The 24,248-nt window shown below is 32.1% G+C and overlaps 5 protein-coding genes across 6 annotated transcripts; 2 read left to right on the top strand and 3 right to left on the bottom strand.

Annotated features, from left to right (window-relative positions):
- Positions 1-9,169: 9,169 nt before the first annotated feature.
- LOC102613313 (uncharacterized) lies at positions 9,170-10,520 on the top strand. 2 transcript variants are annotated; one of them, XM_015525218.3, is made up of 3 exons: positions 9,170-9,425; positions 9,842-10,108; positions 10,219-10,520. In XM_015525218.3, the coding sequence occupies exons 1-3, from the start codon at positions 9,348-9,350 to the stop codon at positions 10,417-10,419; spliced, it is 546 nt and encodes a 181-aa protein (XP_015380704.1). In that variant the 5' UTR covers positions 9,170-9,347; the 3' UTR covers positions 10,420-10,520. The 2 variants fall into 2 exon arrangements, with proteins under 2 accessions (XP_015380704.1, XP_006466927.1); XM_006466864.4 differs by having other exon boundaries at positions 9,175-9,425; positions 9,845-10,108.
- Positions 10,521-12,820: 2,300 nt separating this feature from the next.
- Positions 12,821-14,570, top strand: LOC102613601 (uncharacterized). The gene is made up of 4 exons (XM_006466865.4): positions 12,821-13,147; positions 13,259-13,342; positions 13,602-13,865; positions 14,014-14,570. The coding sequence occupies exons 2-4, from the start codon at positions 13,280-13,282 to the stop codon at positions 14,383-14,385; spliced, it is 699 nt and encodes a 232-aa protein (XP_006466928.1). The 5' UTR covers positions 12,821-13,147; positions 13,259-13,279; the 3' UTR covers positions 14,386-14,570.
- A 465-nt stretch (positions 14,571-15,035) lies between these two features.
- LOC102614103 (peptidyl-prolyl cis-trans isomerase Pin1) lies at positions 15,036-16,972 on the bottom strand. Its single transcript, XM_006466867.4, has 2 exons — positions 16,488-16,972; positions 15,036-15,406 (listed from the first exon to the last, which is right to left on the bottom strand). Exons 1-2 carry the CDS (start codon positions 16,720-16,722, stop codon positions 15,282-15,284), a joined length of 360 nt encoding a protein of 119 aa, XP_006466930.1. The 5' UTR covers positions 16,723-16,972; the 3' UTR covers positions 15,036-15,281.
- Positions 16,973-17,803: 831 nt separating this feature from the next.
- LOC102614384 (peptide methionine sulfoxide reductase A5) lies at positions 17,804-20,813 on the bottom strand. Its single transcript, XM_006466868.4, has 4 exons — positions 20,417-20,813; positions 19,097-19,209; positions 18,826-18,970; positions 17,804-18,326 (listed from the first exon to the last, which is right to left on the bottom strand). Exons 1-4 carry the CDS (start codon positions 20,696-20,698, stop codon positions 18,129-18,131), a joined length of 738 nt encoding a protein of 245 aa, XP_006466931.1. The 5' UTR covers positions 20,699-20,813; the 3' UTR covers positions 17,804-18,128.
- Positions 20,814-22,297: 1,484 nt separating this feature from the next.
- LOC102614671 (60S ribosomal protein L8-1) lies at positions 22,298-24,226 on the bottom strand. The gene is made up of 2 exons (XM_006466869.4): positions 23,702-24,226; positions 22,298-22,887 (listed from the first exon to the last, which is right to left on the bottom strand). Exons 1-2 carry the CDS (start codon positions 24,139-24,141, stop codon positions 22,545-22,547), a joined length of 783 nt encoding a protein of 260 aa, XP_006466932.1. The 5' UTR covers positions 24,142-24,226; the 3' UTR covers positions 22,298-22,544.
- Positions 24,227-24,248: the final 22 nt, after the last annotated feature.

Here is a 24,248-nt window from a genome sequence, read left to right as displayed (position 1 = left end):
GGGTCCGCCTATGTTGCAACAGTTGCAACATACAATAACTTTTGTCGTTTTGTATTTGATTACATTACAACACCTTATATTTTTTGTAAAATTTAATAGGAACTAAAAGTTATAAATTTTTACATATAAATCTATTTTTAGAATAAAATGACATTTGAAAAGAATTTTAATTTATTATTGTTATTATTAATATCATTATTATTATATAAGATTATTGCTATTAAATTTTATTATTTTAATTATTATTATTTATGATTATTACTGTCATTATTATTATTAAAATTTATTACTTTTATTATTTTAATTGTTATTATACCGTAATTAATTCATTATTATTAATATTTATCATGTTATGATTAAAATTAATGTTATTATTAAAATATATTAACTTTTTTATTTTAATTATTTTAATTGTTTTAATTATTGTTGTTATTATTTTTATTAATAATAATATTATTAAAACTTATTAATAATTTTTATTATTTTAATTATTATCATTATTAATATTATTATTTCAGTTAATTTTGTTGTTATTATTATTATTGTTAAATTTTATTAATTTTTTGTTTTAATTAACATTATTGTCATAATTGTTATTTTTAGTTTTATTATTATTATTGTTTTAATTATAATATATACAAATAATATTAGGGACACAATTAACAAAGGGCATTTTAATAACTTATAATAGTTTATTCCAATTATAAAATAAAGTAAACACATTAATGAGAATGTTGTTCATTCCGATTCCGATTCTTTATTACGATTCTATCTCATTTTGATTCTTATTTAATAAACGCACCATTAGAATGTGCTTAGAACATAGTATTGTATATTGTTATAATATTGTTCACATTAATTTATTACTTACCTATGTTTGAAAGTTTTAAAAATTAGATTGTGGTCAATTATATAATTCACTACAATGTGCTAAATTTTGTCTTAATAGAAACGTTAAACATATTTAAATTATATTTTTATTTTTACTATAATAATTATAATATTATTTTATTATATCATATTATATTTATATATTAATAATTAATATAATAATAATAATTAAATATAATTTTTAATAAATTTACATAATGAGAGTAGATTTAGAAATGATAGTAATAATTAAAAAATATGAAATATTTATGAATTTGTGGAATAAATAAACGTATTTATCTTTATGAAGTTAGGATGCAAACATAAGCTTTATTTTATATTTAACAAGTTGTGGCTCTTATAAACTAGTATTGAATCATGCATTGTAATTGCATAATATCAATAACAAAAGTCCTCTTAAATTTCCTAGTTCTTATTCATATCATTTAACAACTAAGCCAATAAATAAAATAATAATAATTATATTTTTTCCTGACATTTCAGAAAACAAGGGGGATTGCAATGAAAATAACCAAAATAAATACACTCTGCCGTTGGATTTGCTTTTACCATTCTTGTCTTGGATCCAATGGTTAAATTACAAAATGACAAAAGAAGTAGTATGTTGCAACTGTTGCAACATAGACGGACCCTTTTATTAATAGATTTGTCAGCCTACTGCCTCACATTAATAAAAAAAAAAAATCTTCAAATACCTTTGATTTGAAAAGATTTTCATGGATTTGCTTGATTGATATTTGATTTATAGCCATTGGATTGTCTGTACTATTTTAGACACACATAAGCCATGCGCGAACCCAACCTACGCAGCTCAAGCTTTTAATCGCACCTTTACATCAAATCAGAAATAATCTTATAATATAATTCAAAAGTCCGAAATGAATGCCTTAACCAAGGGCACGTTTCGACCTATAAGCAATGCGAGCTCAGATTGTACTGGTGCCCAACTTCATCTCTCTCTAGAGTTAGTGATAGACATCAACATCAGAACATTTGTATATCTTTCTATAAAAAAAAAATTGTATATATGGGTAATCGAGAGTAAAGAGAAAAAGTTACTAGCTAGCTCTAGGGTTTACCCGTTACCAGCAGACACAATGGTTTTCCTTTCTTTTCTTTTTTGGCAACAAATCATCAAGCTTGAGGGTGAGGTTCCCTTTTTAACTGTACAATAATTGGTTGTTGCATTGTGTTTCAAATTTTAGTTACTTGTCTATATATGATATCTATGATTTACATTGGCCAAAAGGTTTCATTTTGAGTGAAAGCTTCAGATTTTACAATGGAGAAAAAGAGAGTACTGGATCTCAACAGAACTCCGTTGAAATCAGATGATGAACAAGATGAAGATCTGGTACTTTGATTTTTATGTTTCGGTTTCTTTTTTTTTTTTTTTTTATTCGATGAGTATGAGATGTTCTTTTTAGTTTTAGCATTTTCAAGGATGTGTTGTGAGCATTCGATCTATTTCTTTCTATACGCTTGCTTATTTCCTAACACTAACAGTTTGATCGAAGCCCGACTTTAAGCAATCATTTTACTTCTTCTTAATCCTTTTGACAAGTGTCACTGGTTAGGTTAGGGGACTTCAGTTTTTCTCCGTACTTGTTAGTTGTGATGTAATGATCCCTAGTGCTTTGTTGACCTTGTGAAATTATGTGAAACGATTTTCTGCTTAATGCCGGTCTTTGACGAGCGCTTCTTCTTTGAATGCCTACTACAAGCTTATCATGATGAATAGGTAGGTGGATTTGTGTTCATTTTAGCTAGCTGGAGTAATATTTGTGAATTAAAAAAATTTGATATTTTAACACTTAAGTTATTCTGAAAAAACAAAAAGTTCATTTGAGTTAATTTTTTCAACACGAACATGAAGCTAACTCTCACCTATTTGATTGTCAGAATGATATAAAAAATTTTCAACAATTTGTACAGTTTTGGCTCTCTTTGTTGCTGGATAAGACCACTTGTAACATAATATCAGTTAACGACAATAATGATGATACGATCATTGTTGAGTAGTTTATGTTATAAATTTAAGGGTATTTTTGCTAAATAAAAAAATCTAATATATATTTAAAAATTAGTTTCCTTTTTAACTATGAACAAAATTAATTATATTTTAACTAAAGTTCCCTACAAATTCACAAAACTGAACTTTTTAGAAGGATCAAGTATCTTGTAAATAGATTTAAACGATTAGTGAGAGTTCATTTTATTTGATGTTTGGTTCAATAATTATCTAGTATATATTTTTTATTAGTCAGCCTAATGACAATTTAATCTTCTCCTTGTCCATGTGAGTGGAGTTGAACTTTAGACATCTTATTTTCAATATAAGAGATTTTACTCATCTCAATTTGATGACACATTGAATATATTTGATTTAGTTTATTTCTTACGCAGTACGTGCTTAAATTAATGTTTGCAATTATTTGGTCATTTGCTAATCACTCTAATAAATTTTTACTTTGTTAGTCATAAAAAATGCAAACGAAAAAGATAGAAAAGAAATTAAAGCATTCTCAAAGTCACATATATGGAAAGTAAATTAGCCAACGTACCTATCTAAAGTAGTCGGTCTAACATCTAAAATATTTCATATAAAATGCGTTACATGATGATTTTTAATCTGTGTACTGGTATGTCAAATATTTATGTAATTTTATTAATTAGCATGGTAAATCCAATTGGTATGCGGTAGGAAAATGTTATGTCCTCATAAAAATCTACGATGGTAAGATAATCTTTCATGGTAATAGGAGAAGCACTGCTCAGTTCATTTACCAGTAGGTATGGATGATTTCCGACCCAATGCTCAATCGGCCATCGATTTAAATATTGCTTCAACTGAAACACAAGATTGTCCTATCGCTCCGACAGTTGATGATGAATTTCGTGTTGGTACTAAACTGAACAAAAAAGTGATTAACGCTCCAGCTCAGGCGTCCCAGCTGAAATTTGCTCCTAATCCAGTAAGTTGTCGAATCTTTTTCATTATGGTTAATCGATAGTATTATGTTCTTGCATAGTATCCGGCCCTGCGACGTTAATTTAATATCTAATTTGGTATATATTTTAATTAAAGCGGAGTGCGTTATTAATTATGCAGTTTGTGAAAGGGGGTCTTTACTGGATTGTTTATATTTTGTTCCCCTAGACATCGATGAATGACGTTAAAGCAAAATCCGAGATGGGAGAAGGCAGTAATCAAATGATAGGGAAAGTCTACATAAGAGCAATCCGAGGTAATCCTTCTCCAATCTTCAATCGAAGGATTGGTGCAGTTGTTCCGGGACCTAAATTGAAAGGATCCTCGTCCTCAAGTAGTGCACCTTCTGATGAGCTGCAACAGCCTCATGCTCCACCAATATCCCATTTGAAGCAGCAACAAAGGTTAGAAACTGGCGCCAATCTTGGCTTGCAGAACCTACATTCCACCCGGGGATACAGGAATATTATGCCAAATGGTAGGATTGAGAAACCATGCTTGCATTCGGGCGAACCAAACGGATGTCCATATCGACCCAATTGTCCGTATTTGCATGACCATGAAGTGAAGTCATCAAGACCTGCAGGAAAGGAAAGAAAGTTAAGTGAATTAATGGAGTCTACAATAGACCAAAGAGAGAAATTCAATGCTGAATCCTCCGAGGATCAAGGAGATCAAGTAATTGGTTCTAAACGCAGTTCCATGATAGATTCTGATGAACTGGGTGATCAGGTTACTGATGAGTATTATGCTTTGGTAATTGAGAAATTGGGAGTGGTCAAGAGAAAATGTAATTGAAAAGGAAAAAAAAAAAGAAAAGGAAAGTCAAGTTTGGCAAATATGTCATTAATTGCTCATTGTGAATTTTGAGCTACAAACTGACATTGCTAATGAAGAAGCGTAAGTTAAAACATCAAACTGACATTGCTTCTTGCAGTTAATGATAATGATTGAATTTGCATTTTTTTTTTCGAAATTTTATCTTTTGATCAATGATTGAATCTGGACTTGTCTTTACCAAGTATTGCTGAAAAGCAAAGACTATACTTTTTTTTTTTTGACCTTTTTTTCAAAACTGATGTACGCGTAGGAATTGTAATTGAAGTTTGGCCAACAAAAGTGGCGATGCACGAAGAAGAGCATCTCTTACGACGAAACCAATGGTAATGCGGTGTTACTATTAATTACCTAATAATGTCAAAAATCAAAGGTTTCTAAAGTGAGATGATGATTAGAGGATGCTGTATTATTATAAAGAGTCAAAATAGTTCATTTCAACGAACTTTTCCAGTAAAAAGATCAGGGATATTATAATTTTTTTAAAAAAAATTATAGGAGACACAGTTTCCGTAACTTTAATTAGTTGGAGAAAACATAAGTTTTTTTTTTTTTTTTGCCCTTTTCTGGGTTTCGTGGATTGGCAGTTAAAGGTAAATAAAAAGTTATTATAAATGATTTTTTACCGAAACTTAAGACAAACAGCATACCGAAATTTAACACGTAAATGTCAGTGGGACGATGAACTTGGATTTGATTTCCATTACGACATATGATTAATCAGAATATTGCCGACGAGTAGTGAGAGGTTAATCAACTTGAGGAAGCATATATTGTGACAAATAGATAAAAGTTATCTGATCATCTAGAAGGAACTATAAAATAGATGTACGATATATTTAAGAGTAATGCTTGATCAGGCTGAAAATATGAGATTTATAAATACTTTTTTAAAATTAAATTTATGTGATTAATCAACCAAATGATCTCTAAAAAAACCAAGCAAATAATTAGTGATTGTGTAATGTAGAAAATAATTATGTATCACAATTTATTTGTTTAAAAAATAAACGTAGAAAACTAAATGCGAGATTAATAAAGATTTTTTTAACAAAATGTATTATTTATTGTTCGTATTGTTTTATTTTTATTATGAACATTCTCTCAAAATAAGTTATCCGAAACAAAATTGATTGAAAAATTAAAAAAGAAAAAGTAATACTATTTGCCTTCAATTTATTGAATAAAATATAACATAAGATGAAGAAGAAAACATAAAAATAAGGAAGTAAAAACTAAAAACATAGTTAAATAAAGCTTGGCTGTGATTTTTCAAGGGAAAGGAAGCAAGGTGAGTGTGATTGGAGGATGATACCTTACACACGTGCCCCAATCAGAAACCTTGTCACATAATAAAGCAACAATGCAAAATTTCAAAACATTTTTAATTTAAAAGAGAGAGAGAGAGAGAGGGGGGGGAGGAAGAAGAAGAAGAAGAAGCATGATCATGATGATATATTTTACAATCACGTCTAGGTCCGTGGTAAACTTTTGTATCTGATAGACTGATACATCTGTATGGCCGGCTGCGGGAGAAATTGATTCCTATTTCGATTTCTCATTTCTTAGTCAACAGATTTTTTTTAAGTACTTTAATTTTATATAATTACATATTTGTCGCTAAAGTTGTGGTATTTGGTAACAACACACCCTTGTGAGCTGTGAGGGCTATTTTGCACCCATATACATACTCTTCACACCATTTTTTTTCTATTGTAAAAATAATGTTATTAAAATATCCATCCACAAAATCACGGAAGACGACAAATAATTTAGTTCAATAAATTATTATAAACCCCGTATATAATCAATAAATTGTTTTATTATAAATAAATTAGTTAAATAATTTTACTCAGCTTCCTCTGTCAAACATAAACTATAAGCCCCGTATATGTATATTAACTCTCTTTCACTTTGTTATATATGATTTTTACTTTTCATCTTCTAAATTTGTAATAATTGAATGAAAAACTTCGGATTGCCATATTATATATGGAGCAAAGTTTTTGTAACTGGATACCTTTTTATACTTGCTAGTTCCATGAAAGCGGTGTCTTATGGAATCAAGATTCTAGCATTTGAGTCATGAAATAAACCGAACTTAAATAATTATATAAAAAAGGGTCCGCCTAACTTACGTTCAACGTAAGTTACGCTCAGCCCGTCTAATTTCATATAGTCCCCCTATACTCTATATTATTTATATTTTATTTATAAATATTATAAATTTTTTGAAATGTAAAATTTCGTTTAACCCCCTTATACTCAATTTTATTTAATTAAAACCATAGAGTATGAATTCGCCCCCATAATTTTAAATTCTCAAAATAACCTCCATTTAATTAAAAATATAATTATTGTTAAATGAATTATAATTATAATTATAATTATATTATAATCATAAATATTTTTTAATAGATTATTGTTATTATTAATAACGATAATAAAAAATATTATAATTAATTAATCTATTAACAATAATTAATAATATTTTTATTAAATTATTAGTAATAATAATAATTAATGATAATCAACATATTTATGATTATAATAAAATGGAATAAACACTGAGTCTATATTTATATAGGAGACTCTTTTATATTTCTATACATTTTAATTTCAAGTACTTTTAGGATTTTTTTGTTACCTTCATAAATAATGATTTTGTAGGCATCTCATTATTAAACGGTCATTTTTAAGTGCTTTTTGCTAAGTTGTTACACATTCGAGGATGTAAACACATTTTTCTTGCTTCTATTTTTTAAATACAAAATTATTTTTATTGGGTCAAGCTTAAAATTCTGACAGAAATTATCATTCATTGGTCTCTTGAAACCCGATAATGAGTATTTAAAGTCGAAGGTAGCATTAGCAATATATTTACTATTAGTTAGATAATCATTATTATTATTATTATTATTATTATTAACAATTTATAATGCTTTTTATTCTTGTTATTAATAATAACAATAATCTATTAAAAAATATTTATGATTATAATAAAATTATAATTATAATTATAATTCATTTAAAAATAATTATATTTTTAATTAAATGGAGGTTATTTTGATAATTTAAAATTATGGGGGCGAATTTATACTCTATGGTTTTAATAAAATAAAATTGAGTAGAGGGGGCTAAACAAAATTTTATTTTAATAACAATAATCTATTAAAAAAATATTTATGATTATAATAAAATTATAATTATAATTATAATTCATTTAACAATAATTATATTTTTAATTAAATGGAGGTTATTTTAAGAATTTAAAATTATGGGGGCGAATTCATACTCTATGGTTTTAATAAAATAAAATTGAGTATAAGGGGGTTAAATAAAATTTTATATTTTAAAAAATTTATAATATTTATGAATAAAATATAAATAGTATAGAGTATAGGGAGACTATATGAAATTGGACGGGCTGAGCGTAACTTACGTTGAACGTAAGTTAGGCGGACCCTTATATAAAAAAAAAAACCAAGGAATTGGACTTGTCAATAGATTATAGAATATGGAATATCATTCATAAAAGGAATAGGAATAACGAGAATAAGAATGTACGAACCCCAAAAAAAAAAATGTGGTAGTTGGTTGGATTTGGATTAGAGAATAACATGAAATAGAAAGATGAAAATTAGGGTTAATAAACAAAACTCTCCGTACTTTAAAAGTTGGTTTTGTTTTTGTAATCGTGTTATACAGACATATTTATAATTAAAATTCTAAACTTGTAATTAAAATTAGAAGATGAACAAGAATCTATTTTATATGATATATCAAGTTGGTTTGTAGTGAAAATGAGAAAACAGATATTTAAATCTTGTGCTCGAACGTAATAGACAAACAAAATTACCTTCTATTAATTTAAAATACAGCTACAGAAATAATGGCACGTGGATGGTTTTTGTACAAATTGATTACTATTATTACTATTATTATTAGGTTAATGCTAAGTTACATGCATGTACCTTACAACCCTCTCACATGAATAGTGTATGAATACTATTCATGTGAGAGGGTTGTAAGGTACATGCATATAACTTAGAGGGATCCTTATTATTATTTTGATAAGATAAATTGAATATTAAAATATACAAATTTATTTTTTTAATGCAAAAGTTTGTCCTCATTTTGTCAGTTCAGTCCACTGTGGTTACATTAAGATATCCTGGTAACTTTTCAGTTGAAGAGACGTATCGTAATGGATTTTAAGCAAATTTAGAAATTAGTAAATGATGGAAGAGCTTACAGGGCTGTACACGTTTCGACCTAAGCTACGTGCCAAATCAGCATCCACTTTAACTAGCTTCATCTTTACCGTTAATTGGCATCACGGAAACGCAAGACAAAAACATCGACGGTTGGTGATCAGCGATTAACGTCCACATCAAAATTTGATGACGTCAGCGAAAATAGGAGTAAAAAAAAAAAAGTTCGATGGGTTCGCTGGAGTTGGTGCCCTGGTGGTGTCTTTATTCATTGTCTTACCATTTATCATTGGAGCATCTTTTTGTATTTCATTTCTTGTGGTTCATTTTTTATGAGCGAAAAGTAACCATTCGCTTTATTGTTCCCTGAAATCCTTTTATATCTTTTCACTGAACGCTTTGAAACTTTTGACATGGAGGGAGAGATGGATGAGAGCTGGATCAACAACGACGCTGCCACTGTTGCTCCCAAAGAAAATGGAGCTTGCCAGGTATTTGTTTCTAAGTTCTGTGCTCTAATTATTAGCAGCTGGTAGTTTATTTTTTTGAGAGCTTGAGTTAAGATAAGTTTATGTTTTTATTGAAAGCATAAAATTTAACTAGCTAATAATTATATTGCTGGGTAGTATTTGTTTGGCTTCTTGTTATGTGTGTGTGTGCATAAAGAGAGGAAGAGAGATAAATCTATGGTCATCAGAATGCAAAAATAATATGTTAGGCTTCTTCAATTACGTTTAGGGTTTTATAGTGTAGAAAAGTTTAGAAAAGATTTAAAATCAAAGGATTTTAGAGGTTTAAAATTTAAAGTGCATAAATCGTGAGGTTTATATATTTTTGGTAAAATTTCATATTGAAATATTATAATATGCAATAATCATATAAATTATATATACAAATTGTATTTTAGCAGAAGCAGCAGTTTAATACGCATGCAAACGAAGATTGCAAAAGTGGAACTGATCAAGCTGAAGCTAGAGCTGATACCGTGAAAGATTCTCCGGAATCTAATGATGGAAGGAATATTCGAGATTTCGATTTAAATATCCCATTACCTGGACTTGGGGGTGGAAGCGATTATTATGGTAATGTTAAGGTTAAGTTCCCTCCACCTGAGCAGGAGATAATTGATCTCAGCGGCAGCTCCCCCGAGATTTTTGAACTACCAACTTCTAAAGTTATAACACGATCTTTTTATCTCTCTTATATTCGTAGTTTGATTAGTGTTAATTATTAATGAAAAAAATTTCGTGAAATGATTAATTGCTTACTTCATTGAATTTGCAGGCATTAGTTAGCGATCAAGAATCTGGTAGTGGTTCAAATGGAGCCGTGATTAAAATGCCAACTCAGGCACTAGATAATGTAAATGTTCCGTTAATTGATTTGGCAGGAAGTATTTACTTGAGTGATGAAACTGATGAGGATTCTTCACCCAGATCAAAAAAACTGAAGATCACTGATGGATCCAAGGACCAAGATAATTAAGATTAGGGTATTACTTCACCCATTATTAATTAATTAATTAATATACAATAGCATCTAGTTTCCTTAGAGTCTCTAATCTAAAGGATAATCTGTCTCTCTATTTATATATATATATATATATATATATCTCTCTCTCTCTATATATATATATATCCAAGAACATTTTAAGCAATAACTAATGAAATAGTTTCCAGTTTATTACCAAAAAAATTAAAATAATTTAGTTTTCAAACATTTAACAAACAAGACAAACCAACCAGTCAGCCTTTGGCTGGGTGGTAGAATTCATTCGCCTTTTTCAAAATATGCAATTAGTAATTCTTTATCTATAATAAATAAGTAAGTTTTTAACAAATAATTTTAGATGTTATGCTTTTAATATTAAGCTAAAGCAATAATTCCGATATTCCCGTTAACATCAAAGAATCCAAGATTAGACGTTCATAAATTCTTACGGATAGAAAATTGGAATATGAAAAGCATTGGCCCTTCTCAAGATATATATTTATTTTCAAGTAACCAAATACACGACCAGTACCGGACAGCCAAAAAGATTTTGGAGGGCTGTTTTTCCAAATGCTTAAATGTTGACGTTCGACGCCCAAATTAAAAGCTCAATCAGTTTTTTTTTTTTCTTTTTTTAAATTTCAAGCTCGGTAGAATATATTTAACAATGATGCCGATGAATAACAATAATGCGGATAGTAGATGCTAAGTTACATTCAAATTCAAACCAGTAACATCCACAATCCATTATCACAACCCTAATTTATTTATTTACTATTGTTTAAAGATCACATCCCCACATTTTAGTCACTCACAAAAAGAAACAAAAAGAAAAATGAAAAAGTTGTTGGTGTGGGATCACTCTAATATGATAATAACTCATGGCCCATAGCAATAATTGGCAGTTTAACAACGACAACAACAATAAGGATCAAACATAGGGATTTTCCGATCAGACTGCCACCAAGGACAAAATAACAAAATGATTAATAGATAAGATGTTTAAGGGAATTATTATAATGTTTGGGATGTTTGAATAAATTTTAAAACACGAGTTTCTGCATAGCAAGAGGCTTTTTTTTTTTTTTTTTTCATTTTTCCCCTCTTAAAGTAAGAGTAAACAATAAAATTATTTACTTTTTTTTAATACTGATTACACGTCATAATATTATATTACATAGATATGTACAATTGCTATTAAAATAGATATTGCACTGATATTTACAATCAGATATACATAACTGAGACTTACATTATTACATTAAATCTATGAAATACATTGATATATTAAACCTATGAAGTACATTGTTACATTAAATTTATAAATTATATGCCCAGACAAGTAACCCTCACAGACGCATGATGTATTTACTCCACTCACATTTCGCAATGGAGAAAAACTTACAAAATAAACTCCCTACAATAATGCATAATACTTAATTGAAAAAGTTTTGAGTCCATGAACACAATCCTTCTTAATTGTGAGAGTAGAGGTTCACTGCTGGACCGAAGGCCGATTGGCCAAAATTATTTACTTCTTCGTGCATGAGAGGACGAATTCGAGACCCTGCAGTTGTAGGAACTAAATCTCTCCTTAAACAAAAAATAGTTTATTACTTAATATAAGACTAGTAATTTAGAATGTATCGCAATAAAAATAATTTCAATGGTTCTTAAAAGGTCTCCAATTGTAAAATATAAAGTAATATTGTGATTGAAATTTAAAAAAACGTACGTTTTCAAATGAAATCCATCAGCACTGAAGATTTTCTCAACTCCAATATCAGACCTTGTTAATAGATAATAGTTTTGAATTAAATTTTAATGGTATTGGAAATTAAAATTACAAGGTGAGAAATTGACCAGCGACGCCCCAACAATCTTCTAACAGATGGCAAATATTAAATTACAATAATTGTAACATATATTTTTTATGTGAACTACACAAATTATGAGTCCTATAATTTTATAATTTTATGTGATTTATATGAAGAATGTATGTTATAATTATTATAACTTGGAGGCTCACCTGACATATTCATCGCTTGCTTGTAAAAGCTTCTTCATAAAAATAAAAATTCTCCAATTGAAAAGTTACCTTCTTTATGTCAGGAAAAAACAGTATCACATTTATAGAAAATGGGAGCCTTTTGAGTTTGAAAAGACAATCAAGAGAAGGTTTGATGGGTTTTCGGCCGTTGGATTTGTTCGCACTCTGAATGACAGCCATTAACCCCATGCGCGCGGAACGCATCGTAGGGCCTACGCATTATAAGAAAGCTAAGCTGCATACCACACGATTCCAATTGTGTGTACGAGTGTCCATTACAGTCACACTCATCACTGAAATCAGGCTCATAATCCCTAACCAAAACATGATTAGTCATAGAAATGCTTACGCACACGTGTAACACGTTTCGATCTATGAGTTATGCCAAGTCATCACTCGCTTCCGATTGCTTCATCGCAGCCGTTGATTCATTTAACATTGCATAATTAGTCAGCATGGCTAGTGGGTGATCAACGTCAACATCACAGTATTAGCACATTGATCGAATAAAGAGAGGAGAGAGAAAAAGGTTTCTTGCTGGCTAGCTCTCGCCCTCTTGGGATTGCCAGTACCTTTTTTTACTCAAAGCCACAAAGCTGTGTTCTTGGCATCTTCATTAACACTTGTCTTTCTGTTCTTTTCTTCTGAGGAATCAAGTTTTCTGCTCTTGAGGTTCGTTTTTTCTCTCTGCTATATAGTTAACTTATAAAGTTGCTTTGTTAGCTTTGGAATTTGCTCTGTATATCTTGAACTAGAATCTTAAAACGTTTTGTTTCATTGCAGAGTAGCCAGAGCTAGCCAAAGATGGATCAGATCGACTTGAACGCCCCTGATAATTATTTTGAAAATGCTAACGGGTTTCTCCAGGTACACGATCTTGGCAACCAACTGCAATGTTTATGCGGAGTTTGTGTTTTTTTTTTTTTTTTGGGTGGCTTTTTGGTGTTTAATATTATGTACGGACAAAAACATTATTATTATAAACGCAAAAGTTGTAAAGGAACTGTTTAACTCTGTGGCGTGGTCCATAGCATGAGCCATGTAACTTTCGTGCTTTTGTCAAAGTTTGCTTTTTTTTTTAAGCCGTAATTGCAACATTGCATGAAATATATGTTTTCGGAAGCAGATGGAGTGGATGTATGGCCCTGGCTCCCGACAAAGCCCCGTAATGATCAGTGATTCGCCAAATCTTCATCTTTCTGCTTCGAGGGTTCTGCTCGAGTTGGATTTGAAGGAGCTTGATTTGAATGTGCCTCTGCCTGGAATCTATGAGTTCTTTTTCGGTGTTAGTAATAACATGCTTGGAACAGTCTCTGATGCCGAGTCTGATGGAGCCGTGGAGGTGATCAACATTGATTCTTCATCCGAAACAAGCAACAGTCTCCCTCCTGTAAATTTTAAATTTCTTTCAGTTTCTAACGAGTTAAATGGTTTCAATATTTATATATTGAAAATGGTTCTATAATTACTGATCATGAGTCTCCTCTCTTACATTAATTAATTAATTCGAAAGATATCACGTTTTTCCTTTCGTTCAGAGTCCGGTTCCGGAGGCATATAATTATCAAATGCAGAAGTGGGAAGCAACACAGATGATAAGGAGATTCGGCCACCAATCAATTCCACCATATCATCCAGGCCACTTTTATGCATATAATCCGAATGCAGATCCAAACTTGTACTCGCCGTATTACCAATTGCTACGAACTCATGCTCCACCTTCATATCCCACAGCATATACAAATTGTTACAGGAATCCGATGCAATATCAAGTGCCACAAGCATATCATGCTTCTGCTTCTGCTTCTACTTCTACATCAGCGCAGACACAGTTCCCTCCTACGCCAAACTCCTTTGATTATGATGTTCAATATGCCAGGAGACTCGTCAGGATGTTCGGACGACCTTAGGGGTCACCAGAGATAATTATTGGTAGCAAGAAATGCCATATGTAAATACAGTATAGACTTAAAAAGCTGTTTGAACTGTAACTTGGTATGGTTCTTCCTTTTGTAAACGGTAAGCTATGTGAGGTGAATGTCTTATCTACAAGTAAGCTTTGCTCAATGAAATTCAGACCTATCAGAAAATCCTAAAGCCAGAAGCCTGATCAAACTTGAGAAGACGACTAATTCTTGTGTTCAATGTTTCTAAACGACATTCATTCATCAAATGATAAGTTCAAATAATAATTTAATAACTTATAAAACCTCATGGAAAAGACTTTGAGACGTATTATTTTCTGTCACAATAATTTTGTAAACAACTTATGAGTCATGACCCAAAACATTCTGAGGAAAAAAAAATGAAAAACTCAAATGAAATTGAGCAACATACAAAGTGTACATCTTAACAACATCGGGCCAATTCTTGGGTTGGACAATTAAGCCCTCCCATGTGCCTCATTCAACCTCATCCTCCAAGATTTCAGTCTTTCAGAGGTAAAAAAAGGTTTTTCATCACTGAATAGTATTTTTTTTTTAATTAGCCAGCTGTTAAAAAACTAATAATCAAACACCACATAATGAGTATTACTCAGAAATGGCTAGACAGTACAAGAGAAAAAGAAACCAAACGAGGTGAATTTTTTGGAGTCATTCAAGCAAATCCCAAACCACAATCAGCCATGTATAAACTACATGCTTTAAGAAAACAACTCCAACGAGCCAAATATAGCATGGCTCGCCAGCATTATCATAAGAAGACCAACATTCATCTGAAGTAAAACCAACGACAACATTCTTGAATATGTTTCCAGAATATACTGAACAAATCAGTTAATCCATTATGAGCTTATCATTAATAATCAACCAGTCCTCATGATAAGGTGAACCCCACTATCAGTATCCACAACTTCACTTATCTCACCAATTTTAAGATTATATGTTGCCTCCTCAAAAGGCTTCTGCATCTGGCCTCGACCAAAATTACCTGCAGCCAAATTTATATGGTGTTTAGTTCGGACATAACATTTTCAATGACACAATCTCACCTAACATCATTATAAAGTTACAATGTTAAGGACATATTTGAAAACATGTAATCATATATGCAATAAAGAAAACATACTGAAACTAATTGAATACAAACACATCCCCTCACAAGAAATTGAGAGGTTTTAATTGGACACATGCAAAAAATGGGATGAAAAAGTCAGCATATCATCAACATTGGTAGAAATAATTCCGCCTAAATTTTCAAAACGAGAAAGAATTGAGAGGTGAGTACATTATCAGCACTTAAAGATCAAATAAGAAAATGAACAACATTTGCCCTTCTCAGAAAGGAGAGTTCATTATCGGCAGTTAGAGATCAAATAAGAAAACGGAAATCATTGACCCTTTTCAAGACCTTTATATTTTTCAAGTAACAGTACACAGTAGCAAAAACATTAGGCAAGCTGTCTTCACAAATGGGTTAAGATTAAGAAAGATCAATTCAATACATTAATAAAATTCCCACAGAGGACGTGTAACAACCCGGACAAGTGCCATGCTAAATTACACTAAAAAAATAATTCTATGCATCACTAACCGTACAGATGATTAGTTCTCTCCTGAAATGTCCACATTTGCTTAAAATATAGACCAACAACTCGATATGAAGAATTGCTAAAAAATTGGAATTCACAATTTTGTCTTCAAATCTTCAGCTAAAGAATTCAGTCACAATCTGGACAATAGGAAAATGCATACATTTGCACCAGATAATAATTCTTATAAGCATCATGACAGCCACAGTTTAGGAGCTCAATCTGGAATATTCATATTTTCATAGCGCAGAAAGCAGCAAGTTAACATAATGGTAACCGTAATACCAGAACCACAAAATTGGAGCTATTATTGCAACTAAAGTGGAGTTTCTTTTCTATAATTAGCAATAATTTTAATTGAAGTAACATCAACACACTAATTTCACATCCCTGATATGCTTTAAAAAAAAAGAGAGAGAAGCATTCAAATTTCAATACTGGAGAAAACAACAATTTTTAGAAAAAGAATTAGGAACTAACCGAGATCACCGCCGCGTTTGGCGGAGCTGCAATCGGAGAGGCGAGAGGCGACTTCATCGAACTTGGCCTTGCCGGAAACGATGTCGTCTCGGATGGCTTGGAGTTGAGAGACGGCGCTCTCTCTAGTGGTGTTGCTGATGACTCTACCTTCCGGATCCTTCCACGAAGCCTTCCTTCGAGAACCTTGATGCTTGATCAAGATGTGAGATGCCCTCACCTGATTGGCCGACGACATTTTTGGTTTCTTCTTGTGACTACTCTTATCTCTTTCCTTGTCGTTTGTTGTTGGCCTTCGATCTGCGGATGAGATCGAACTATTCTTTCTCTTTCGATCTGACTCTATTTTCGCTGCTGCCGCTTTTCGCTATGAGGATTTCACTTGCAGCGGGGCTTGTGTGCTTTATATATACTGGATCAGTTGTTTTTCGAGTTTAACTGTTTCATAACCTAAAGAGTAAAGAACAGAGGTTAGGTTTGCATTTTCTAGATAATTAGTCATGCGACATTTTATTTGCCATTGGATTTTAATTGGTTTTGCTATTCCACAGATTTTTATTAAATAAACGACTTGGCGTTCGAATCTTTTGATTTTTCATTTCTCTTTTATAGACAAATTAATATATTTATTTTACTCATAATTTTTCCTGTAATACAATCTTATTATTTGAAAACCTGATTTACTAGTTTTAATTAGTCATGTATAGGGAAAATTTTTTAATTTGGAATTAAATTTTAAGATGTATTTACAAAATCATAAATTAAATTTTAGAATATTGTAAACTGATTTATAATACCCTATAAAATTTATCACCTAGATAAGTATTCATATATATATATAAATTATTTTTCTGACCATTTTAAAGTTAAGAACAAATTTAAAAACAAAAAAAATAATTTAATATACACTGCATTACATTAAATATAAAATATCTGTGTTCACTTTTTTTTCAAGTCCATTGATATTACAAATTTTATGAGTGTTCTATTTTTATTTTTATTTTTATAATATCTAATATATTTTTAAAAAAAATATTATGTTATAAAGAATGGACAATGGAGTGGCCCACCGTGAAGTCGTGAACTAGAATATATTCTACTCTCTCACAAAAACATGGAGAGACTTTCCTTTGTGTTGAGGACAAGCCAACCAGTAAACCAACAGAGCGGTTTGAGTTTATGAGTGTTTTTTGAAGCAAGCATAGTTCGTGAACTTGCTAAACCCTCATGAGATACATTATAACTACAATGACATTATGAATAATGAAAAATTGAAAATTCATTAAAACAGCTGTAATATTCATCCTTGAATGCCATGGTGAAAGTAAAATTCTTTCATTGCCAATATTGCTTTGTCTCCAATTTCCTGATATTCAATCGATCATCGCCATCCGGAAGATACCTCAGTTTAAAGGAAGACATCAGATTAAAGTACAATGTACATCATTCTAACAGAAGCAACAACATATTATTTGATACAACTACAAGGCAGAAATGAATTTAACCAATGAAATGTGGATGAACAAGACAATCAATCAACCGGCTCAATTGCTCACAACTTGAACAACCAAGTAAAGGAGTGGATCAATTGTTGATCATATCAACATTGAAGCACGTTGATCCAAAGTTACCTATAGTTCGTACCTATTCATCTCTCAAAATAGGCCAACCTTTTCGAATAATGTCTTTGATCTTAGCATCAATCTGTTTTTGAATCCTAGGAGGGCAAAGCTCTGCTGCATAACTGTTTAGTTTTGCTGCCAGATTTGACTTCTCGAGCTCCTCTTGAGGTAAGTTTCCCATAAGGTGAATAAGGAAAGGATTTCGTTTCAACTCAAACTTCTGCAGACTCAAAACATGGAAGCTGATTAGTTTATTGGGAAGGTTTCTCAGATACTTTACCCTCGAACCTAACAACCAAATTCAAATTCAAACTAAGGGATTGAAAAAAAAAAGGAAAACAAAAAAGCAGGCTACAATGACCTGTCAGATTATTCAAATTCAAACTAAGGAATCGGGAAAAAAAAGAGTGAAAAGCGTTATTTTCTTTACAAAAATACATGGTTATCAGCAAAGACACATAATCTAAAATTGTACAACAGTAGAGAAAATACATCCGTCTAATGGCATCAGTGATTTCCATTCAACAAATAGGAATACCAAATCCATCTAGTCTGATTACTGCAAACGCAATCTGACATAACCATGACTGATAGAACTCATTATTTATGAAGACCATAAGAAATTTGCTGGAATCCTGCTAATCACAACAGCTTACTCTATGCTTCCACAATTGTTGAACAGAGTATGAGAGAGAAAGAGAGAGCAAAAATTACAAAACCTGATGTTCAGGTTCTGCAGGATAAAAAGCTACGAGTTGTTGAATTTGAGTAGTCACTATGCTGCTCTTCGATTTCATCTGCTCCCTTTCTTTACTATGAGCGGCCAATCTGGATTCTTCTGTTCCATTAGTGAAAATAATGGACCTGTCAAAACGCAACAGTTCACAGATGATATAAAAGGCTTAGACATGACATAAGAGAGAGCTACCATTCCAAAAAGAGGGAAAAAGGAATTGACAAAGAAATGTTACAGCCTCCAAATATTTTCACCTGTATTGATTACCCACATCAGGACCTTGCCCAAATACTTGCCTACAATCATGACTGGTCCAAAAAACTTCCAAAAGTTGCCTAAAATTGATCACCCTGGGATCATATTCAACCTGCACAGCATTTTCAAAACCATATCAGAAAAGTTCCATATTCAAATTCAAGTAGCATTTCTAAGAAGAAAGCTGTATGAACTAGTTAGAAGCATATGTAACTTAGTTACAGTCTTCTTGCATAAAAATGGGATAAGTATTCCCCCCACTTTAACTTCAGAAAATGTTGAAAGTGCCAGCCAATATAACTCATTGGAACATGATAGAAATATCCCTTGGAGAGCAATTAAGATCTATCGGTAGATTTACATCCAAGCCTGATAGGCTATCAGACAAATTCACCATGCAAACAACAATAATATGGATTCTGGTGTCAAAGAGTTGATGCATATTGCATATTGCATACTTCCATATATCTTTTTAAAGTTTAATATAAAGTGTTACACCGATTAGATATAACCCCTCTCTAGAACCAATCACAGAGAGGGTAAGCATATATCACGTCCATCAGCTGCATAGATCAGAACTTGATCAATTTAAAAATGCAAGTCTCAGCAATCAAAAAAAAGGGAAAAAATGCAAGTCTCAGTACCCTCTTTATTCAACTCTTGTCCCACTCTGACTTCAGTAACGGTTGAACCGTAATCCAAAGGACTAAACACAATCCATCTTCCCCAGTCGAACAAGAACCCAGGCCCAGCAAGTTGATTTCATAAGAAAGAAAAGATTTCAGGAAGAACACCATGGAACTAGCTTTATCACATAGAAAATTTTATTTGATTAGTAAATTTCTTCCTCTGTGGAGTATAAACCCCTCCATTAGAGACCAATTATGTTGAAATGATATCAATGCTTAATCCTATTCTGCAAAAAATGGAATAAATAATGGATTAAAAAACCCACAAGATTTGATGCAACAAAGCCAATGGATAAGGGTTTTAAAAGAGCCCCGAGGGAAAACTACCATTAAATTGAATAGTTCAAATTCTTAAGTCCACAGCTCAGTGATCAAAGATTGAGCCCACACAACGATGAAGCAAAGGCAGCTTAGTGGAACATGATGCTATATAATCTTCACTTCATATCAATCAACATCAAATAGATGGCTAAATACAGCCAGATTTTTCGTAGAGACACATATATATACGAAGACTGTTATTGTATGATAAGGAAAAAAACGAATCATGAATAGATGCCCAAAAAAAAAAAACAATATTATAGATACAATAATAATAACACCAATAATAATAAGTCCAAATGAGGATACCTGTACGGACTCGGCATGATCACCAAGGTTGCGGAATTCGGGGTTGGTTTTGGATCCGCCAGCGTAGCCGACAGTGGTCCTTACCACTCCGTTTAAGCAGCCGAATACGGCTTCGGATCTCCAGAAGCTACCAAGAGCGAAAACCGCCGCTTTTAGGGGCCGGCCCAATTCGTCATTAATGGAGGTAGAGACCCGATCCGGAAACCGAATACACAATGCTGTATCCGTTAATAAAAGAAGATGGAGGACGGAGAAAAATAGATATCTCTTTGAGAGAACCATAGAGATAGTCTCAAACAGCGTAAGAGAGTTTTCGGGTCGGCCGTCAGTGACAATCGGTTATTGTCGAAGGGCCGAGTGAGTGTCCCCAACACGCTGCGCTCTAAAGTCATCACCACACTTGTTTTATTATCTTTCTTTTGGGCAAAACTACTATTACAACATAGCTGGACCCTTTCATTTGCTTTTTTATTTTTTAACGATTTATTTATTTCCTTTGTAAGTCATATATTAATCTCTATATAATATATATTTTTAATTTCTGAATATAAACAGTATCTTATTTAGTTTTATTTAATATTTATACCTTTTTAAATTTTAAAAAAAATAAATTTTAAAGTTTAAGAGATAAATAGATTGTGTAAAATATTTTTTTTAAAATATAATATTTACTTCGTATCTAGACATTTTTTATTTAGATAAAAATCACCAAAATTTACTTTTTTTATTCAGATGTAAATGTCTTAAAATCCTATATAAATTACAAAAAAAAAATTCAGACTTCAAACGTTTAACAAACAATCTCTTAAGATTGGTTTAGCTTATTGAATAGAATTTTTTGAATTTTAATAGTTTATTAATTTTCTTTAAACACAAATTAAGGCTCTGATTACTTTTTGAAATAAAATTGTAGAAATAGAGTTTTTGAAAAAAAAATTATTAAAGATTTTATTTTTCAATTAAAAAACTTTTTTCAACTATTAGATTACTTAGTTCTATAATTCTAAAAGTGCTTTTCCAAAAGAAAATTACCAAAAAGATGAGTAAAATAATTTAGTTCATTGCTTATACGTTACCTCACCAAATTTTTTAATTTAAACAGTTATTCAATTTGATAAATTACATGAAACTATAGCAAAAGTCTCTAGGAAACGAATAGGCCCATTACAAACTAACAAACCTTCCTCATAAATGATAAATCCACCCATTCCGTCCACAGAAGCATAAGCAACAACTCCATATCAGCTTTTGTGTAAAACAAGCAAGGTGTGAGTCGTAAAATCAAATAACACAATGACCACCCATTAGTTTACCTCAATAATTCAAGAAACAGTAAAAAAACGCTGGATTTGGGCAGTAAACACAACAGGCAGAACGATAAAGCTTGCATAAAAAAAGGGGGTAAAAAATTAATGGGTGTGGTCCAACTTTTTATTTTTGAGGGTGTTTATAAATGCACGGTATTATGGAATCAGAAAAATTATGCTAGGGTAATTCTGACATTACGTACAAGATTAAAAAAAAAACTTTTAAGAGCTCAAAAAACTCCACTTCTTTTTTAACCAAACATTTAAAAAAACTTTGATTAGTGGTAATTTTGGATTAAAAAAATGTAGTAACGACCTGGGCTTATCGTTTTCACTGCTCCTTTATTAAACTTTTAGGTTGTTTTGGATCAATTGAAACTACTGGCAAAAGGTTACCTTACATTGCGGCGAATCCAAATTTATAATTCAAAATTCGACGCAGTAAGACCATTTTGCCTGCTTGCACTTCTATACAGCAATTCCACGCTGCCCTGTGCAGCCTATGATTTGACAGAAGGGATTGAATGGCTATATTGCCAGTCAACTTGAACATTGAGGAAGGTTAACCTTTCAATTCAGATAAAAACAACATTTCCATTTACTTAATTCGATGAAGGCATCCATTAATATATCCAAAAATATCAAAATCAACTAAAGTTTTGGATAAGAGCAAATTAAGCTAAACTTTAAGCCAACATAATTTAACATCAGGATCATCCCAGAGATCCAAATCTGAACAAATTTTTCCAAGGTAATGATGCAGCAGGAAAAGTAAAATGACAGATCGCGATAGAGAGACGATTTGTGGTAACACAAAGGATTTAAGCCTTGTCGGCCTTGGCTGCAGTGGCAGCAGCTTGTCCTCTGAGCCGACCAGTCCTCCTGGCTGCAATAAGACCAACCTTCTGGCCAGGGGGAGCATCACGCCTAACAGTGCTAGCATGACCAATGTGCTGGTGGTTACCTCCTCCATGAGGATGCTCCACTGGGTTCATGGCCACACCACGCACCTTAGGCCAGCAGTTTCGCTTCACTCTGAATTTGTGGTATGCATTACCAGCTTTGAGAAGGGGCTTCTCAGTCCTCCCTCCGCCGGCAACCTGCCCAATCATAGCTCTGCAGCCACTTGGAATAATCTTTTTGGCACCAGATGGAAGCTTGACCCTGTATGGATATGATACCAAAAGTCACGTATTCTAACTTTGGGGAAATGGGAATACTGACTGTTTCAGTTTCAGAAACAACCAACAGAAGAAACAAACAATATAAACATTTTAAGACATCACAGAGAAAGATTACTGAAAGAATAAAGTCCCAAATTCCACTAAAATTTGTTTTTGCAACCACACAATCAACTCCATATTAAATTTAAGAGACATTGCAACATTCTACAATAGTGGTCGCCTTATCTCCTAAATTTGGAAAGGAAACCAGTCCTTCCACCTTACAAAAATTAACAACACACATTAAACCCCACCCAAGTCCAAAAGCCCTTCAAAATCTTTCTATACTATTCTATTAGCTTCATTAAGAAACCAAACAGCAAGTAAAAATTTATCAATGACAGAGAAACCAAGGGATAATCAATGCACGATAGAATTGCTTACATAAACATGGCTTCACATCCTAGGTGTATACAACTTAAAAGAAACCCACAAATTCAATTTGCACTACATCTTGGTGCTTGCACAATCCTAAATACGAAAGGACATAACTCTAAAAGAACATCATTAAATTTGTTCAAAACACTTCCATGTCTACTAACTACCCTAATTAAACAAGCAAATGAAATTAAAAACTAAAACATTTAATATAACAGCTAAATAGACCTCGCAATATACATACTAATAGTAAGCATCTCAACAACAACCAGCAGCTTAACATCTAACATATTTGAAATCACATCACATATCTAAATATAAAAAAGTAACTAGCAAACCCAAAAAAAAAACAAAAAAAAGTTTAAAAAAAAAAGGACCTGGTGGTGTCATTATCGGGGTTATGACTGATGATAACGGCATAATCACCAGAAGCTCTAGCGAGAACACCGCGATCACCAACATGATGCTCAACGTTGCAAACGACAGCTCCTTCAGGGATAGATCTAACGGGCAACACATTACCAACCATCAGAGTGGCTTTCTTGCCGCAGTACACGAACTGACCCGTGTACATACCCTCGGCGGCAATGAAAAGCTCCTTTTGTTTCATGTAGCGAAAAGGGTGACGAAAGGTAACTCGGGCCAGCGGGGCACCACGACCCGGATCGTGAATAATCTCTGCGACGACACCCTTGAGGTAACCATTACGCTCACCGAAGTCGAGGCTGCGGAACTGGGCCGGACCCTTACGGTGGTGGGTGTGGGACTTGAAGACCGAACCTGCACCCTTACGCTGTGCGCGAATCACACGACCCATTTCTTTAGAGGGCGAAAGAGACTGAGCTTGTGCGGCGGGCTGATGAATATATATATATGTGTGTGTGTTTTTGGGAAGATGCAATTAGGGTTTGTTCTTGTACGGCT

The sequence above is a fragment of the Citrus sinensis genome, chromosome 7, assembly GCF_022201045.2.
Source record: "Citrus sinensis cultivar Valencia sweet orange chromosome 7, DVS_A1.0, whole genome shotgun sequence".
Lineage (NCBI taxonomy): Eukaryota > Viridiplantae > Streptophyta > Magnoliopsida > Sapindales > Rutaceae > Citrus > Citrus sinensis.
The sequence above is the reverse complement of the archived record's forward strand: the minus strand, read 5'-3'. Positions and strand labels throughout refer to the sequence as shown.

What these genes read in the sequence shown, in the direction of transcription:
- LOC102613601 (XM_006466865.4), top strand. Translation starts at nt 13,280, where the DNA reads ATGGATCAGATCGACTTGAACGCCCCTGATAATTATTTTGAAAATGCT. An exon ending in ATGCTAACGGGTTTCTCCAG is followed by an intron (nt 13,343 to 13,601) that starts GTACACGATCTT and finishes TTTCGGAAGCAG; the next exon opens with ATGGAGTGGATGTATGGCCC. An exon ending in CAAGCAACAGTCTCCCTCCT is followed by an intron (nt 13,866 to 14,013) that starts GTAAATTTTAAA and finishes CCTTTCGTTCAG; the next exon opens with AGTCCGGTTCCGGAGGCATA.
- LOC102613313 (XM_015525218.3), top strand. Translation starts at nt 9,348, where the DNA reads ATGGAGGGAGAGATGGATGAGAGCTGGATCAACAACGACGCTGCCACT. An exon ending in AAGAAAATGGAGCTTGCCAG is followed by an intron (nt 9,426 to 9,841) that starts GTATTTGTTTCT and finishes ATTGTATTTTAG; the next exon opens with CAGAAGCAGCAGTTTAATAC. An exon ending in TTGAACTACCAACTTCTAAA is followed by an intron (nt 10,109 to 10,218) that starts GTTATAACACGA and finishes TTGAATTTGCAG; the next exon opens with GCATTAGTTAGCGATCAAGA.
- LOC102614384 (XM_006466868.4), bottom strand. Translation starts at nt 20,698, where the DNA reads ATGGTTCTCTCAAAGAGATATCTATTTTTCTCCGTCCTCCATCTTCTT. An exon ending in ATCATGCCGAGTCCGTACAG is followed by an intron (nt 19,210 to 20,416) that starts GTATCCTCATTT and finishes AATGCTGTGCAG; the next exon opens with GTTGAATATGATCCCAGGGT. An exon ending in GATGTGGGTAATCAATACAG is followed by an intron (nt 18,971 to 19,096) that starts GTGAAAATATTT and finishes GCGTTTTGACAG; the next exon opens with GTCCATTATTTTCACTAATG.
- LOC102614671 (XM_006466869.4), bottom strand. Translation starts at nt 24,141, where the DNA reads ATGGGTCGTGTGATTCGCGCACAGCGTAAGGGTGCAGGTTCGGTCTTC. An exon ending in CCCGATAATGACACCACCAG is followed by an intron (nt 22,888 to 23,701) that starts GTCCTTTTTTTT and finishes ATATCCATACAG; the next exon opens with GGTCAAGCTTCCATCTGGTG.
- LOC102614103 (XM_006466867.4), bottom strand. Translation starts at nt 16,722, where the DNA reads ATGTCGTCGGCCAATCAGGTGAGGGCATCTCACATCTTGATCAAGCAT. An exon ending in CAAACGCGGCGGTGATCTCG is followed by an intron (nt 15,407 to 16,487) that starts GTTAGTTCCTAA and finishes ATTTGGCTGCAG; the next exon opens with GTAATTTTGGTCGAGGCCAG.